We start from the raw sequence: 15,684 nt of genomic DNA, 5'->3' as shown, positions 1-15,684 counted from the left end.
GGTCCCTCTCCCTCCTGGCACACAAACCTCGCTCCGCAGGCGCCGTCCCTCTTCCTCAGCCTGGTACTCACTTGCCACGTCCCCTCCCGTCGCGTCCCTCCCCTCTTGTGGGGTCCCTGTCGCCAGCGCCTGCGGGGGACGTGTCCTCAGCTGACCAGGATGGAGGTTCACTGCCGGGTCTCATGCAGTGTCGAGGGGTTTGGGGGGACTCCGTTTGGGAGAAAAGCTGCCGAGTCATTCAACTTCCAGCGAGTTTGGGGACCCCAGCTGACACTCCCGCCTAAGCCTGAGTCCCTGGCGTCTGTCCCTTCTCTGGCGTCCGGGGCCCTCCTCGCCCCCCCACTGCCAAGTGACCCCGCCCAGCGGGCCCTGCCCAGGCCACCGCCACCGACCCAGAGGCCCAGGTCCCTGCGCCCCAGGCTGGAGGCAGCGGGGGTGCTCCCGACAGTGAGCGGCCAGCTGGTTCCCTTCAGGGGCGGCCGCGCGCCCTCCCCCCGGGGCTGTAATCCGAGCCGCTGCCGCGCCGCCCCGCCGCCCCAGCCCCGACAGCGAGTCCGCAGGCGCCATGGGCCGCGGGGCCTGCGTCCCCTCGGCGGCGTCGGGGGCCGGCGACCAGGCCCGCCGGCTTGGAGCGCTGCTGGGCGCGCTGTGCCTCTTCCCCGCGCTCGTGCTGTTGGCCTGGCCAGGAACCCCAGCGACCCGGGCCGGGGCGAGAGCAGCGCAGGTGAGAGCGGGCGCGGGAACGGGGTGGGTCCGGCCCCGGCTCAGCGATCCCGGCGTGAGTCCGCGTGTCCGCGGATGCGGGGGGAGGGGCCGGTGGGGGGCAAATCTGCCGCCAGCTCCGCCCACTCCGACCGGGCTTGTTTTTAGTAACTTTTTCTTTCTGTTAAGTAAACCCGGCTCGGGGTAGAAAACCAGAAACAGCCGAAAGGCAGAAAGAGGGGCCATCAGCGCTCCCTGGAGCGCGCCCCCTTTCCAGGCCCTTTTCCTCGCGACCTGGGGCTTGAGGACAGTCCCTACCGCCTTCCCACGGAGCACTTGCTTCCCTTCAAGGGAGACGCTGCGCCCCAGACTTCGGGCGTCCTGGCCTCCGGGAACCTCGGTCCGCCGCAACCCCCGGCGCCCCGCAGACGCCGCTACACGCTGACCCCTGCCAGGCTGCGTTGGGAACACTTCAACCTTACGTACAAGTGCGGCCCTGGCCCTGGAAGGTGGGGGGTGCAAGCACGGTGCCTCCTGGCCGCCACCCCTGACCGTGACTCCTACCCCAGGATCCTCTCCTTCCCGAGGAACCTGCTCAGCCCCAGCGAGACTCGGCGGGGTCTGGCCGCCGCCTTCCGCATGTGGAGTGACGTGTCCCCCTTCAGCTTCCGCGAGGTGGCCCCCGAGCAGCCCAGCGATCTCCGCATAGGTGGGCGCCGTGCCCCTGCCCCCGCCCCACCCAGAGGCCCTCTCTCAGGCCCGTGCTCCCCCAGGCTTCTACCCCGTCAACCACACGGACTGCCTGGTCTCCCCGCTGCACCACTGCTTCGACGGCCCCACGGGCGAGCTGGCCCACGCCTTCTTTCCCCCACACGGCGGCATCCACTTTGACGACAGCGAGTACTGGGTCCTGGGCCCCACGCGCTACAGCTGGAAGAAAGGTGACGCGGTCCTGGCCTCCCATGGGGCCCCTCCACCACGGTGGGAACAGCGGGGATCTTTGAGGGGTCGTGTAGGTGATTTGGGGTCAAGCTGGCGGGGAGGGGAGGCTGGTTGGAGGCCGTAGGCCTGGGTTCCGGGAGTCTTGAAGCCCCCCCACCCCCACACCGCTGGAGCCGGAGCCGGAGCCGCATTCCTGGGGGCCAGCTCACCGCCTAGCCGGCCTGGAACATTCTTATCTTCCGTGGCTGCGGCGGGGAGGCTCCCTGCGCTGCAGCAGCTGTGCAGGCCGCGGGGAGCAAGGAGGTGGGGTGGGGGTGGGTCCTGGGCCGGGTACCGGGCGCTGACCGGCCGGGCCTGCAGGCGTGTGGCTCACCGACCTGGTGCACGTGGCGGCCCATGAGATCGGCCACGCGCTGGGCCTGATGCACTCCCAGCACGGCCGGGCGCTCATGCACCTCAACGCCACGCTGCGCGGCTGGAAGGCACTGTCGCAGGACGAGCTGTGGGGGCTTCACCGGCTCTACGGTGAGTGCCGGGCGGGTGGTGGGCTGCGGGAGGCGGGCGGGGGCGGGGGCGGGCGCGTCCTGAGGTCAGTCTGCCTTCGCAGGCTGCCTGGACCGGCTGTTTGTGTGCGCGTCCTGGGCGCGGAGGGGTTTCTGCGACGCCCGCCGGCGACTCATGAAGAGGCTGTGCCCCAGCAGCTGCGACTTCTGCTATGGTGAGGTCGGGTGTCCCCCTGGCCTGGGTGCGCCGGGGCGCCCGGCGCTGATCTGGCTGCCCCACCCCGAGCAGAGTTCCCCTTCCCCACGGTGGCCGCCACCCCGCCGCCCCCCAGGACCAAAACCAAGCTGGTGCCCGAGGGCAGGAATGTGACCTTCCGTTGCGGTCAGAAGATCCTCCACAAGAAAGGCAAAGTATAGTGAGTGACCCGCCCCGGCGCCCGACTAGGGGCGGGGGGCGAAGAGGGGAGGGCAGGACCTTCCTTGCCCAGCCCTCTTCCCTCTCCGCAGCTGGTACAAGGACCAGGAACCGCTAGAGTTCTCCTACCCTGGCTACCTGGCCCTGGGCGAAGCGCACCTGAGCATCATCGCCAACGCCATCAACGAGGGCACCTACACGTGTGTGGTGCGCCGGCGGCAGCGCGTGCTCAGCACCTACTCCTGGCGCATCCGCGTGCGGAGTTGAGCGCCGCCCTCCGGGCTGAGGCCGCTGATAAAGCACTTTGTCTCTTAAGTCTCCTTGCCCTTTCTTGGGAGGGTGGGCGGCTGCTCTTGCACTCATTGGGTGGGGAGCCTGCTCAGCGGGCTGACCACTGGAGCCAGATCTGGCGTTTGCTCAGTGCTGGGGAGGCAGGGCCCCCGTGTCTGCAAGAGTCGGGTGAGCTCGGGAGCGGGGCTGGGGACACCAGCAAAAGGAACTAGTTTGGAGGAGGTGGGGGCCCCAGACAGAGAGCCTGTCCAGCCAGACTAGTAGCTGGAGGTCTTCCAAGTCAGGAAGAGATGGGCCCAAGTGGGGTTGGAGGCCACCCTTTATCCCCCCCTCCTATCAAGACTGTGGGGGCCCAGGCTCCCCACACCCCCAGGGAGCACTAGCTCAGGATTCAGCACAGGACTAGCTGCTCAAAGAAGGATATACCAGACCTTTCCTCCAAGAATATTTTACTATTATCTTAAAACACAGTAACAACCTTGTACAAAAACCCACTGTGGCTGAGTTCACATGCCTGGTTCTGGGGGCCCTGCGTTAAGGAGCAGGAAGGTGCCCCAGTAGCAGCCTGAAGATTTAAAAACTACAAAAATCTCCACAGTTCTGGTCCCAGTCCCAGCGGTGACCGCCCGGCATGGCCCTCCTGTGGCCAAGTGTGTGGGGGTACGAATGCCCATCCTCCCCTCACAGGGCAAGTCCAAGTCATATGAAAAAGTACAGCCTTTCCTCCCACAACAAGGAAAATGTGATTTAATCCTACAAATTTACAAGCCAAGGTAAAATAAAAAGAAAACGTGGAAAACTCCATGAGGCCAGCAGTCCAAGACTTGAGGTTGTACCCGTGGCAGCCCTATGGCAGTGGCACCCTGGTCCACAGTCTGGACCCAGACACCGCCTCCAACACCTGCGCAGTCGGTGCTCCCCAGGGTGGGTCCAGGTCGGCTGGGAACCTCAGAACTTGAGGCTGAAGCCCGGGCCCGCGGCCGAGGCCCCCTGGTTTGTGGTGGTGAGGTGGAAGCCGGTCTCCTTCAGGTCGTCATCGCCCTGTGGACACAGTGGCATGTAGGGCCCAGACCGGGCCAGCCCTGCCTTGGGGACTCCCCAGCTCCTGCCCACCCCTTACCAGCTGGCTGTAGCCCAGGCCTCCCTCTGGAGGTCTCGGGCTGGTGCCTCGCTTCACCCTTTGCTGTTCACTCTTGGCTGGCCACGTGGGGAACATGGAGGGGTCGATGGGGAGGGGGGTCTCGCGGAAATACTCATGCTTGAGGCCGTCTTCTGCGTTGACTCTCCGCCCAGGGAAATATGTCAGAAACCTGGGAGAAAAAGGCGTTACGTGCCACCAATGGGGCAGCCTGGGGGCAGGGCCAAGGTGGGCAGGGGTGGGGTGCAGGGCAGGACGCACTTGTTCATGAGGTCGAAGCCCTGGTCTGAGAGCAGAGCCCCAAAGCGCTTGCGGAGGTTGTTATAGGGGTACTCGGTGAAGGTCATCTTCTTGACAGCTGGGAGGTCATTGTAGCCAGGCCAGATTTTCTCACTGGGGGTGCCCAGGTCCTGTAAGAGGGAGCATCTCAAGACACTCAGGTCATGCAGGGAAGGGTGGCCCGGCCTGGGCACCTGCACTTGCCCCCAGCGGGCACCTACCTTGAACACTTTGTTGATCTGATCAATTTCTGACTTCCCAGGGAATAGCGGCTTCTGAGTCAGCAGCTCCCCAAAGATGCAGCCCACCGACCACATGTCCACGGCTGTGGAGTACTCCTGGGGGTCAGGGAGGAGTCAGGGAGCGCTCAGGGGGCTGAGGGCTGGCATGCCCCGGGGGCTCCAGAACACCCACGCTCACCTTGGCTCCCAGCAAAAGCTCGGGGGCTCGGTACCACAGCGTCACGACCACTGGGGTGTAGGCCTTCAGAGGGGACCCGTACTCCCGTGCCAGCCCGAAGTCCCCCACCTACGAGGGGAGAGGGTGGGCTGCAGATGGCTCGAGGCCGGGAGCTGCCCTGCCCCCAGCCGCCGGGCAGGGCTCACCTTGAGGATGCCCGCGTGGCTCAGCAGCAGGTTGGACGTCTTGAGGTCCCGGTGCAGGATCCAGTTGTCGTGCAGGTGCTTCACTCCACGCAGCAGCTGGATCATCAGCGTCTTCACCTCCCCTGTGGCAACGGGCAGCACAGGGCTGGTGCCTGGCTACTTGCTGCCATGGCAGCCACTGGCTGTTCCAGCATATGCGCACCCAGTGGGACAGGGTCACAGTTCAAGGTCAGCAGCCCCACCGCCCCCCAACAGCCCGAGGGTGGGACATCCCTCAGGGGATGTGGGTCCAGGGCCACCCCATGGGACTGACTGGGACCCACCTGGCAGGAAAGGCTGCTTCATGGTCTCCATGAGGCTCTTGAGGTCGTGCTCTACGTAGTTCATGACGATGTAGATCTTGTCCATGTTGCTGCCCACGACGATTTCCTAGGAAACACAGCAGGTCCAAGGGGTCAGGGCCCCAGCCAGCCCTGCCGCCACTGGCACTCCCAAGAGACGTGAGATCCCAGGGCCGGACAGCCGGTGACACAGCAGGGACCCCCCAAGTGTGATGGCCTCTAGGGGCGCTGCCCTGGGGGCCCTGTGGGCAGAGGTGCATGGGCCTCACCCTGACGGTGACGATATTGGGGTGTTGCGCCTTGAGGATGGTGTTGATCTCCCTCAGTGACGTGATTGGGAAGCCCTCCTTCTCCTTCTCCATCTTCAGTCGCTTCAGAGCCACAATTTCATCTGAAAAGTCACCGGAAGATGGACACTGAGGAGACCTTCTTTTATCCACATGCTCCCATTTATGGCTGTCTCCTGGAATCACAGGACGTGGCCAACTGGCCTCCCTGGGGGCTCAGAGCCTGGACCGCCTCCGTCTCTGAGGCCCTGCCCCCCGGGGCACACACCTGCTCAGGTGCTGTCACTCCAGGCCTGGCCTGGTGGACTCCATACTCACAAGCAGCACAGGGCTTCTTGATCAGGCTGACTTCTGTGGGTGCCAAGAGCCAGTTGCTCAGGTGTGCACCAGCCAGGTGAGGCCCCGTGAGGGCCAGCACCAGGGGAGGGGTGACCCCTGGGATCAGAAGGAACTATGCCCAGTGACTTTGACACTGAAGGTGACAGGGCCCTGTACACAGCCAGGGGCCTGTGGTGCTGGCTGGCACTCTGGGCCACATGGTCCATGCCCCACACCTCCTTCCCTGTGGGGGACCACCCTGGGCTGCATCCCACCTGTCTTCTTGTCCTTTGCTCTATACACCACCCCGTAGGTGCCTTCCTCAATCCTGTTCAGACACTGGAACTCTTCCACACTCCGACAGCCCTAGGGGAGGCACCAGCGTGAGGGCATGGTAGCCAGGCTCACAGCCCACAGCAAAGTCTCAACTAGACATCTCCAGAGGCCCAGATGGTACTCAGGCAGGACCTGGGAGCAATAATCTTCTCAGCCTCTGCTCGCTCCTTCAGTGAGCAGGCGCCCTCTATCCAACAGCCGGCCCTGGGCACTGGCCCCCCGCCACACCTCCAGCCACTGATCCTAAGATGATGCCAAGATAGCAGGGACCCTCTGTGTTGCACCCTCAGCTGGCGCAGCAACCCCTCAGGAGCAGTGGCACCCTCAGTGCACCTTGGGCCCTCACCCTCTTGGGACCTAACCCTCCCCCAAGTCACTCCCTGCAGCACTTTGGTTACTGAATTGCAGGGCAATGCGCACCACTGCCCTCTGACCCCTACAGGGCAATAAGGCGAGGGAGGTCAAGGGCCCATCTGCCCAGGCTGAGGCAGAAGTGACTGCAGAGCTGACTGCACACAAGGTGGCCTGACTCATGCATGGGGCCCCTTGTGGAAGTCCTGGCTGCAGTTGCAGGAGCTGTCCTCCAGCAAGCCTGTTGGACAAGAGACCAGACCGTGACAGGAGATATGTCAGAGGCTAGGGACCAGGCCTGGCCAGGGATAGACACCCACAGTGAAGACCCAGCTTCTGCTCTCAGCCACCAGCCCTATCCATGGGCAGCAAAGGGGAGGTTGCTCACCTGCAGGGCGGGCAGGTACTTGGGCAGTTCCTGCTTGAGCTCTATGGGCGACAGGGCTGGGGAGTCAGGCACAAAGTCCCCTTCGGTGAGGGCGCTGCTCTGGGGGGTGCCCTCACCTGCCTCCTCTTCCCCCTCTTCACTCTCCCCAGAATCGTGGTCAAACCGTGACTCTGGAACTTCTGAAATTAAACCCGATTTCAGAACAAGAGACAGACAAGTGTCTGGGGGGGACTATGAGCATGAGAACCTCTGGGGGCCAGGACACACTGCGTCCCACTGCCCTGGACAGAGGGCGCTGTGTCTTGGGGCCACTGGCCAGGCTGGGACCACTGTGAGCTAATGACCAGCTATCTGAGAAGGCCGGCCCAGAATTGGCATCCAGTGGCCCAAGGCCTTGGCCTGGCTGTTGGCGGAGGCCACAAAGTCCCGGGCCAGTGACTGGTCTGTGGTCAGAGGCCAGCTGGCATTTTCTAGCTCCTGTCCCAATGTCCAGGCCAAGCAGCCCCCAGAAGGGTGCCCAGGGAACCAGCAGCTGGGTCCTGGACATAGCAGCTGGGTGCCCCTGTGGTTTCCGGGTGGGACGTGCCATAGACAAGGGTTATTTGTGGGTCACGGTCCCACCACAACTCTGACATGGTTCAAGCACCCTGGTCAGAGGTGGACAACGAAGTGGTGAACCACCACTCGGGGGCTTCTCACCAACCAAGACGTGGTTCTCATTCTCTCGCTCCTCGTCTTCACTCATTTCTTCTTCACTCACTTCTTCTGCAAGAGAAACAGGTGTCAGCTAAGACCCTCTACAAGAGGTAGAAAGGGCCCTCACATGATCACTGGGGGGTCTCACGTGGTCCCAGTCAGCAAGGCATTTTCAAGATGGTTATTTGTTTACTTAGACTTTATTGTTGTGTAACTTCCAAGCTTCTATCACATTAAGCCTCAGGCTCGAGCTCACCGGCTGACTGTCCAGACACATCCTCAGAGTTGCTTCCCGTCTCCTCTTCCTCCTCTTCTTCCTCTTCCTCCTCTTCCTCCTCCGACTCTTCACTGCTGCTCCCCTCTTCTTCCTCCTCCTCCTCCTCCTCCTCCTCAGAACCTGACCCCGACTCCGCTTTAGGAAGAAAACAGGCGGCAGTGAACTTGGGGCTGGCCCTGTGGTAGCCGAGTTGGGCAGGGCCGGGTGAGCAGTCACCTGACGAGGACTCAGCGGAGCTGGTCTTCCTCTCGCTGTCACTGACATCCTGCAGGTCGGACAGCAGGTCTCTCTCTTCCACCTTCTCTTCTTTCACTTATAAAATAAACCATTGAAGGTGAATGTGGGGCAATGTTTTAAAATAACAACATTAGATGGTGCTTTTCATATAAGAGGACCAGCTCATCTATAGACACTTGGGAGGAAGACAAGTCTTCAAATCCTCCAGCGCATGAACTTACACAAATAGCCCTTCACACACACAGGTACTGCAGCACCCTGTGATGTTGTGAAGCATCAGCCAGTCTCTGAGCTCAGGTGTCCCCCTAGCAAAGACCACCCCACACTGGGCCCGCAGGCGCTGTGCAGCCTTACCTGCCTTCCGGCTGTCCCCCAGCTCAGGTCTTTCTCGAGGAGGCCGGAGTGGGCTACGGCTCCAGTGGCTGGCTTTCACCTTGTCACTGTAGTCCTCTCTCACATTTCGGTGATGTGCAGACACTGCGCAAGAACAGCACAGGGGCTGGGGGCAGTCCCCTTTTCCTCTAGGCGCACACACGCCTACAGCCCGGGAAGGAGCCCAGGAAGTCACCAGAGGACCCACATGGGCATTCTAGACTGCTCTCTACTGGTCAAAGGCAGGGGACAGAACCCACCTCCTCATGCCCAGGCCTATCACCCACTGGGCATTAGGCAGGTGGACACCAGACATGGCTATCCAGGGTGCACAGCTCACACCCGGAGACCTGCAGCGTCACCTAGCCCTCTCGCTCGCCCCCGCCCACCTTGCCCTCCTTCAGCCTTCCCCTACCTTCCCGCACCGCCCAACTCCCAGGCTCCACCCACCTCCGGGGCCCCGCCCACCTTCCCGCCGGGCCTCCCGCTCCTTGCGCCTCTCCTCGGCCCGACGCTCCCGCTCCTTCTGCTCCCGCTGCTCCTTCTGCTGTTCCCGCATCTTGCGTTCCCGTTCTCGCTTCCTCTCTAACTGCTCGAGGCGGTCCCTAGAACAGGAGCACGCCAAATCTTTTCTCACCTGAAACCGGAAACTTTCTTTTTGGCCCTCAGTGCTTTTTGCTGCATTTATAAACTACCCCTCTGGCAAGCCATTTCAGTATTCTTGCCTTGAGAACCCCATGAACAGTATGAAAAGGCAAAAATATACAACAGTGAAAGATGCACTCCCCAGGTCGGTAGGTGCCCAACATGCAACTAGAGAAGAGTGGAGAAATACCTCCAGAAAGAATGAAGTGAAGGAGCCAAAGCAAAAACACCACCCAGTTGTGGATGTGACTGGTGATGGAGGTACACAGTCCGAGGCTGTAAAGAACAAGACTGCATAGGAACCTGGAATGTTAGGTCCCTGAATTAAGGTAAATTAGAAGTGGTCAAACAGGAGATGGCAAGAGTGACATCAACATTTTAGGTATCAGTGAGCTAAAATGGACAAGAATGGGAGAATTTAATTCAGATGACCACTGTAACTACTACTGTGGGCAAGAATCCCTTAGAAGAAATGGATGTCCATCACCAATCCTGTAGCTTGCTCAAACTCACGTCTGCCGAGTCAGTGATGCCATCCAACCATCTCATCCGCTGTTGTCCCCTTCTCCTGCTGCCTTCAATCTTTCCCAGCATCCAGGTCTTTTCCAACCTGTCGGGTCCTCCCATCAGGTGGCCAAAGGATTGGAACTTCAGCTTCAGCATCAGTCCTTCCAATGAATATTCAGGACTGATTTCCATTAGGATTGACTGATTTGTTCTCCTTGCAGTCCAAGGGACTCTCAAGAGTCTTCTCCAACACCACAGTTCAAATGCATCAATTCTTCAGTGCTCAGCTTTCTTTATGGTCCAACTCTCACATCCATACATGACTACTGGAAAAACCATAGCTTTGACTAGACGAACCTTTGTTGGCAAAGTAATGTCTCTGCTTTTCAATATGCTGTCTAGATTGGTAATAGCTTTTCTTCCAAGAAGCAAGTGTTTTTTAATTTCATGGCTGCAGTCACCATCTGCAGTGATTTTGGAGCCTAAGAAAATAAAGTCTGTCACTGTTTCTATTGTCTCCCCATCTATTTGCCATGAAGTGATGGGACCGGATGCCATGGCCTTTGTTTTTTGAATGTTGAGTTTTAAGCCAGCTTTTTCAATCTCCTCTTTCATTTTCAGCAAAAGGCTTTTTAGCTCCTTTTCCTTTTCTGCCATAAGGGTGGTGTCATCTGTATCTGAGGTTATTGATATTTCTCCCAGCAATCTTGATGCCAGCTTGTGCTTCAAAAAGCCCAGTGTTTCGCATGATGTACTCTCCATATAAGTTAAATGCAGTACTTGGGTGCAGTGTCAAAAATGACAGAATGATCTCTGTTTGTTTCCAAGGCAAACCGTTCAATAACACAGTAATCCAAGTCTATGCCCCAACCACTAATGCTGAAGAAGCTGAAGTTGAATGATTTTATGATGACCTACAAGACCTTCTAGAACTAACACCCTAAAAAGATGTCCTTTTCATCACAGGGGACTGGAATACAAAAGTAGGAAGTCAAGAGATACCTGGAGTAAGAGGCAAGTTTGGCCTTAAGAGTACAAAATGAAGCAGGGCAAAGGCTAACAGAGTTTTGCCAAGAGAATGCACTGATTATAGCAAACACCCTCTTCCAACACAAGAGACTACTCTACACATGGACATCACCAGATGATCAATACCGAAATCAGATTGATTATATTCTTTGCAACCCGAGATGAAGAAGCTCTATACAGTCAGCAAAAACAAGACCAGGAGCTGACTGTGGCTCAGATCATGAACTCCTTATTGCCAAATTCAGACTTAAATTGAAGAATGTAGGGAAAACCACTAGATCATTCAGGTATGACCTAAATCAAATCCCTTATGATTATACAGTGGAAGTGAGAAATAGATTTAAGGGACTAGATCTGATAGATAGAGTGCCTGAAGAACTATGGATGGAGGTTTGTGACATCCTACAGGAGGCAGGGATCAAGACTATCCCCAAGAAAAAGAAGTGCAAAAAGGCAAAATGGTTATCTTAGGAGGCCTTGCAAATAGGAAGAAAGGCAAAGGAGAAAAGGGAAGATATACCCATCTAAATGCAGAGTTCCAAAGAATAGCACAGACAGATAAGAAAGCCCTCCTCAGTGATCAATGCAAAGAAATAGACGAAAACAACAGAATGGGAAAGACTAGAGATCTCTTCAAGAAAATTAGAGATACCAAGGGAACATTTCATGCAATGATGGGCACAATAAAAGACAGAAATGGCATGGACCTAACAGAAGCAGAAGATATTAAAAAGAAGTGGCAATAATACACAGAACTATACAAAAAAGATCTTAATAACCTAGATAACGATGATGGTGTGATGACTCATGAAAGACAGACATCCTGGAGTCCATAGTCAAGTGGGCCTTAGGAAGCATCACTACACACAAAGCTAGCGGAAGTGATGGAATTCCAGTGGAGCTATTTCAAATCCTAAAAGATGATGCTGTCAAAGTGCTATACTCAATATGCCAACAAATTTGGAAAACTCAGCAGTGGCTACAGGACTGGAAAAGGTCAGTTTTCATTCCAATCTCAAAGAAAGGCAATGCCAAAGAATGTTCAAACTACCATACAATTGCACTCATCTCACATGCTAGGGAAGTAATGCTCAAAATGCTCCAATCGAGGCTTCAACAGTACATAAACCAAGAACTTCCAGATGTTCAAGCTGGATTTAGAAAAGGCAGAGGAAGCAGAGATCAAATTGCCAACATCCGCTGGATTATCGAAAAAGCAAGAGTTCCAGAAAAACATCTACTACTGCTTTATTGAGTGATCAAAGCCTTTGACTATGTGGATCACAACAAACTGGAAAATTCTTCAAGAGAGGAGAATACCAGACCACCCTACCTGCCTCCTGAGAAATCTGTATGCAAGTGAAGAAGCAACAGTGAGAACCAGACATGGAACAACGGATTGGTTCCAGATTGGGAAAGGAGTATGCCAAGGCTGTATACTGTCACCCTACTTATTTAATTTATATGCAGAGTACATCATGTGAAATGCTGGGCTGGATGACTCACAAGCCGGAATCAAGACTGCCAGGAGAAATATCAATAACCTCAGATATGCAGATGAGAACACCCTTATGGCAGAAAGCAAAGAAGACTTAAAGAGCCTCTCGATAAAAGTGAAAGAGGAGAGTGAAAAAGTTGGCTTAAAACTCAACAGTCAAAGAACTAAGATCATGGCATCCAGTCCCATCACTTCATGGCAAATAGATGGGGAAAATGTGGAAACAGTGAGACTTTACTTTGGGGGGCTCCAAAATCACTGCAGATGGTGACTGCAGCCATGAAATTAAAAGATGCTTGCTCCTTGGAAGAAAAGCTATGACCAACCTAGACAGCATATTAAAAAGCAGAGACATTACTTTGCCAACAAAGGTTCGTCTAGTCAAAGCTATGGTTTTCCAGTAGTCATGTACGGATGTGAGAGTTGGACCATAAAGAAAGCTGAGCACTGAAGAATTGATGCATTTGAACTGTGGTATTGGAAAAGACTCTTGAGAATCCCTTAGACTGCAAGGAGATCAAACCAATCAATCCTAAAGGAAATCAGTCCTGAATATTCACTGGAAGGACTGATGCTGAAGCTGAAGTTCCAATCCTTTGGCCACCTGATGGGAGGACCCGACAGGTTGGAAAAGACCTGGATGCTGGGAAAGATTGAAGGCAGCAGGAGAAGGGGACAACAGCGGATGAGATGGTTGGATGGCATCACTGACTCGGCGCACGAGTTTGAGTAAGCTCTGGGAGTTGGTGATGGACAGGAAAGGCTGGCGTTTTGCAATCCATGGGGTGCAGAGTCCAACATGACTGAGCGACGGAACTGAACTGGGTTTTTCAGCCCACAAGGGCTTTTAAAAACCAGAACTTGAGTCCTGTTAACCCCATCCCTAACGACCAGCAGAGAGAAAAGTTCTGGTCCAAGGAGGTAACTGCCTGGGGCTGAAACCCCACTTGGTCCAGAACATTCTGCTCAGCTGATGCTCTGAGACACACCAAAGCTTTCCCCAGGTGTGCATAATTTTAATCCATTTCTACTAGAAGGCAAGTCTTCCTGGGCCTTCTGTCTAAGGAAAGGAGAGGAGCCACAGCCCCACGCAGGGATCTGGTTTAGGTGTTTACAGCCAAAACACTTCACTCTAAGCAAAACGGCAGCCGCAGCCCTAGGTTCTGATATATTGCTTCTATTCTCATTTAGTTCAAAACATTTCCAGGGAGTTCCCTGGCGGTCCAGTGATTAGGACTGGGCACTTTCACTGGTGGGGGCTGGGTTCAATCCCTGATCAGAGAACTAAGATCCCGCAAGTTCTATGTATTTTTCGGCCCCCCAAAATAAAAAGTCAAAATTTTATATTTTTCCTCATCATTTTTTGTGACAGCCATAGGTTTTTCAGAAATGGGTTGTTGGATTTCAAACATCTGAGGATACCCCACCTGGTCCAGTTTCTTTCTGTTGCTAACTTTAATTGAACTCTTCTGTGATAAGAGGGCATACTTTGTTCAGCCTCAATTCTTTTGAGACTCCTTACACAGCTTGGAGTTTTGTGGAAACACATCCCAGACGCTTTCAGACGACGTGTGTCCTGCCACTGCATTGCTGTGCCCACCTGTCATGATGTTTGGCTGGTAGCATCTTCCAAATTGTCTACATCCTTGCTGATTTTCTCCAGCTTTACTACTGATGACTGGCGTGGGACCCCAGTGCTTCCACCCCGAGTCAGTGGACTAGTACTCCCTTCAGTTGTGTCAGGTTGGGATCCAACGCCAGGTGCCAAAACATTTATCCTGGTCGCATCTTCCTGCTCTGCATTTATGCCGTCATGAGGGTCTCTACCTTCAGTGTCTCTGGTAACATCCATTTTGTCTGACATCAGTGTAGCCGCTCAGGCCCTTTTCCCGTTGGTGTGTGCATGGGCCATCCTTTCCCATCATTTCATTTTCTGGCTGCCACATGGGGTGTGGGATCCTAGTTCCATGACCAGGGATCGAACCTGTGCCCCTTGCATTGGAAGCATGGAATCCTACCCACTGGACCTCCAACAAAGTCCTCCTCCTTTACTTTCAACCTACTTTTGTCTCCAACTCTAAGATGTCCCTCTGACACGGCACACAGCTGGATCTTGCTTTTCTGTCTGACAGGCTCTCCCATGTTTGGTGCAGAGACCATCTCACACTGAATGGAACTATGGATACAGCTGGTGCTGCCCCCTGTACCCCTACTTTCTTTTGTCTTGTTTTTTGGTTTCTCTGTTTCTCCCAGTTGGGATGGGTTCTTTTTTGGCTGCACCATGAGGCATGCGATCTTAATTTCCCAACTGGGGATCAAAACCAGGCCTCCTGTGGCAGAAGAGGGAGTCCTAATCACTGGACTACCAGGCAGTTACCCGTTTGGGGTTTAAATGAGGATTTTTAGCAAACCATTTTAATTCCTCTATTTACTATTTTTTAGAAGTTGCTCTAGAGATCGCAGTGTGCATCTTAAGAGATTAGGCTCCACGAAATGCAGATCTTGTTCACATACAGACCCTACTCCTGTTTCCTCCTGCAGTTTACACACATTATGGCTACTTGACCACACAGTGTTTTAATCATTGTTTTATGCAATCCTGTGTCTCTTGTAGTAATTCAGACAAGATAGGCGAAGCAGCATGTTTACAGGAGCTTTTGTCCCAACCTGCAATTCACACCCAGGGCTGGCCTTTTCTTCTGGTGTCATTTCTGCTCAGCTTGAAGGTTGTTCTTAAGCATTTCCCAGAAGGCCCACGTTGCTGGCAGAGAGCCTCTGCTCACTTGCCCCTCACTTGTGAGGCAGGCTGTGATGGACACAGAATTCTGGGCTACCAGCATTCCTGCCCTTCCCCAATTTCTCATTGGTTTTCCTGGTGCAACTGTTACTTTGTACTTATCCTATTCAGGGTTCACTGAGCTTCTCTGATATGTAGATAAATATTTTTCATCAGATTTAGGACATTTTCAGCTGTTCCCCCTTCCTTCCAGGACTACCGCTGTGCAATGCTGGTCCCGTAGACGCTGTCCCTCAGTTCTGGAGGCTCCCTCAGCTTTTCTTCAACCTTTTCCTCGCTGTCATTAGAGGCACGATGTCCATCTTCAAGCTCCATGCTTCTAGGTCTTTGCCAAGTCTGCAACACACTGTTTCTATGTTTTTCTTCCTTAGAAAGCGTTAAACCTTATTTGTCTGAGAGCGCGCTGTTGAACACTGGACACTCTGGACAATGTCCTGCAGCAACCATGCCTTCCAACCTTTCCTCCCAGTTGCTGCCATTCAGTGACAGTGAGGCTAACCCCATGAGCTCGTGTCGCCTTGTACAGTGTGGCCACTGCTGCACTGTTCCATGTGCTTCTCTTTATTTTCAAGCATGGATTCCTTGGGGTCACTACTGTGTCTGCATAGCTGTGTGCCCACACCACATTGGACGGAGCACAGGGCCTGCAAACATAGACCCTTCTCACACCTGCCTTCCCTGCCCTTTGTGGGGCCCCAGCTGCTGGGAATGTCCACCCCTTCCACCCTAC

The 15,684-nt window shown here is 55.2% G+C and overlaps 2 protein-coding genes across 7 annotated transcripts in view; one reads left to right on the top strand and one right to left on the bottom strand.

The window, feature by feature from the left end:
- Positions 423-2,877, top strand: MMP23B (matrix metallopeptidase 23B). The gene is made up of 8 exons (XM_018060517.1): positions 423-724; positions 1,054-1,190; positions 1,272-1,411; positions 1,476-1,643; positions 2,005-2,169; positions 2,252-2,362; positions 2,437-2,563; positions 2,655-2,877. The coding sequence occupies exons 1-8, from the start codon at positions 566-568 to the stop codon at positions 2,827-2,829; spliced, it is 1,182 nt and encodes a 393-aa protein (XP_017916006.1). The 5' UTR covers positions 423-565; the 3' UTR covers positions 2,830-2,877.
- LOC102188159 (cyclin-dependent kinase 11B) overlaps positions 3,286-15,684 on the bottom strand; it is a 40,818-nt gene continuing 28,419 nt past the window's right edge. For all 6 annotated transcript variants that reach the window (XM_018060503.1, XM_018060501.1, XM_018060502.1 and 3 more), the window contains 15 exons: positions 8,947-9,083; positions 8,461-8,583; positions 8,086-8,181; positions 7,849-8,004; positions 7,596-7,661; positions 6,897-7,075; positions 6,097-6,187; positions 5,486-5,607; positions 5,199-5,304; positions 4,876-4,997; positions 4,691-4,798; positions 4,492-4,608; positions 4,253-4,401; positions 3,974-4,163; positions 3,286-3,894 (listed from right to left, as the gene is read on the bottom strand). In XM_018060503.1, the coding sequence (XP_017915992.1) occupies positions 3,802-3,894; positions 3,974-4,163; positions 4,253-4,401; positions 4,492-4,608; positions 4,691-4,798; positions 4,876-4,997; positions 5,199-5,304; positions 5,486-5,607; positions 6,097-6,187; positions 6,897-7,075; positions 7,596-7,661; positions 7,849-8,004; positions 8,086-8,181; positions 8,461-8,583; positions 8,947-9,083 (1,855 nt within the window). In that variant the 3' untranslated portion in view covers positions 3,286-3,801. The remainder of the gene's footprint in view (positions 3,895-3,973; positions 4,164-4,252; positions 4,402-4,491; positions 4,609-4,690; positions 4,799-4,875; positions 4,998-5,198; positions 5,305-5,485; positions 5,608-6,096; positions 6,188-6,896; positions 7,076-7,595; positions 7,662-7,848; positions 8,005-8,085; positions 8,182-8,460; positions 8,584-8,946; positions 9,084-15,684) is intronic.

This window comes from Capra hircus, chromosome 16 (assembly GCF_001704415.2).
Source record: "Capra hircus breed San Clemente chromosome 16, ASM170441v1, whole genome shotgun sequence".
Lineage (NCBI taxonomy): Eukaryota > Metazoa > Chordata > Mammalia > Artiodactyla > Bovidae > Capra > Capra hircus.
Note: the sequence above shows the minus strand (reverse complement) of the source record. Positions and strands in the feature narration are given on the sequence as shown.

Excerpts from the sequence above, each read along its gene's own strand:
- MMP23B (XM_018060517.1), top strand. The coding sequence starts at position 566 with ATGGGCCGCGGGGCCTGCGTCCCCTCGGCGGCGTCGGGGGCCGGCGAC. Across the intron at positions 1,412-1,475 it reads GCCCAGCGATCTCCGCATAG|GCTTCTACCCCGTCAACCAC; the intron begins GTGGGCGCCGTG and ends GTGCTCCCCCAG. Across the intron at positions 2,170-2,251 it reads GGGGCTTCACCGGCTCTACG|GCTGCCTGGACCGGCTGTTT; the intron begins GTGAGTGCCGGG and ends CTGCCTTCGCAG.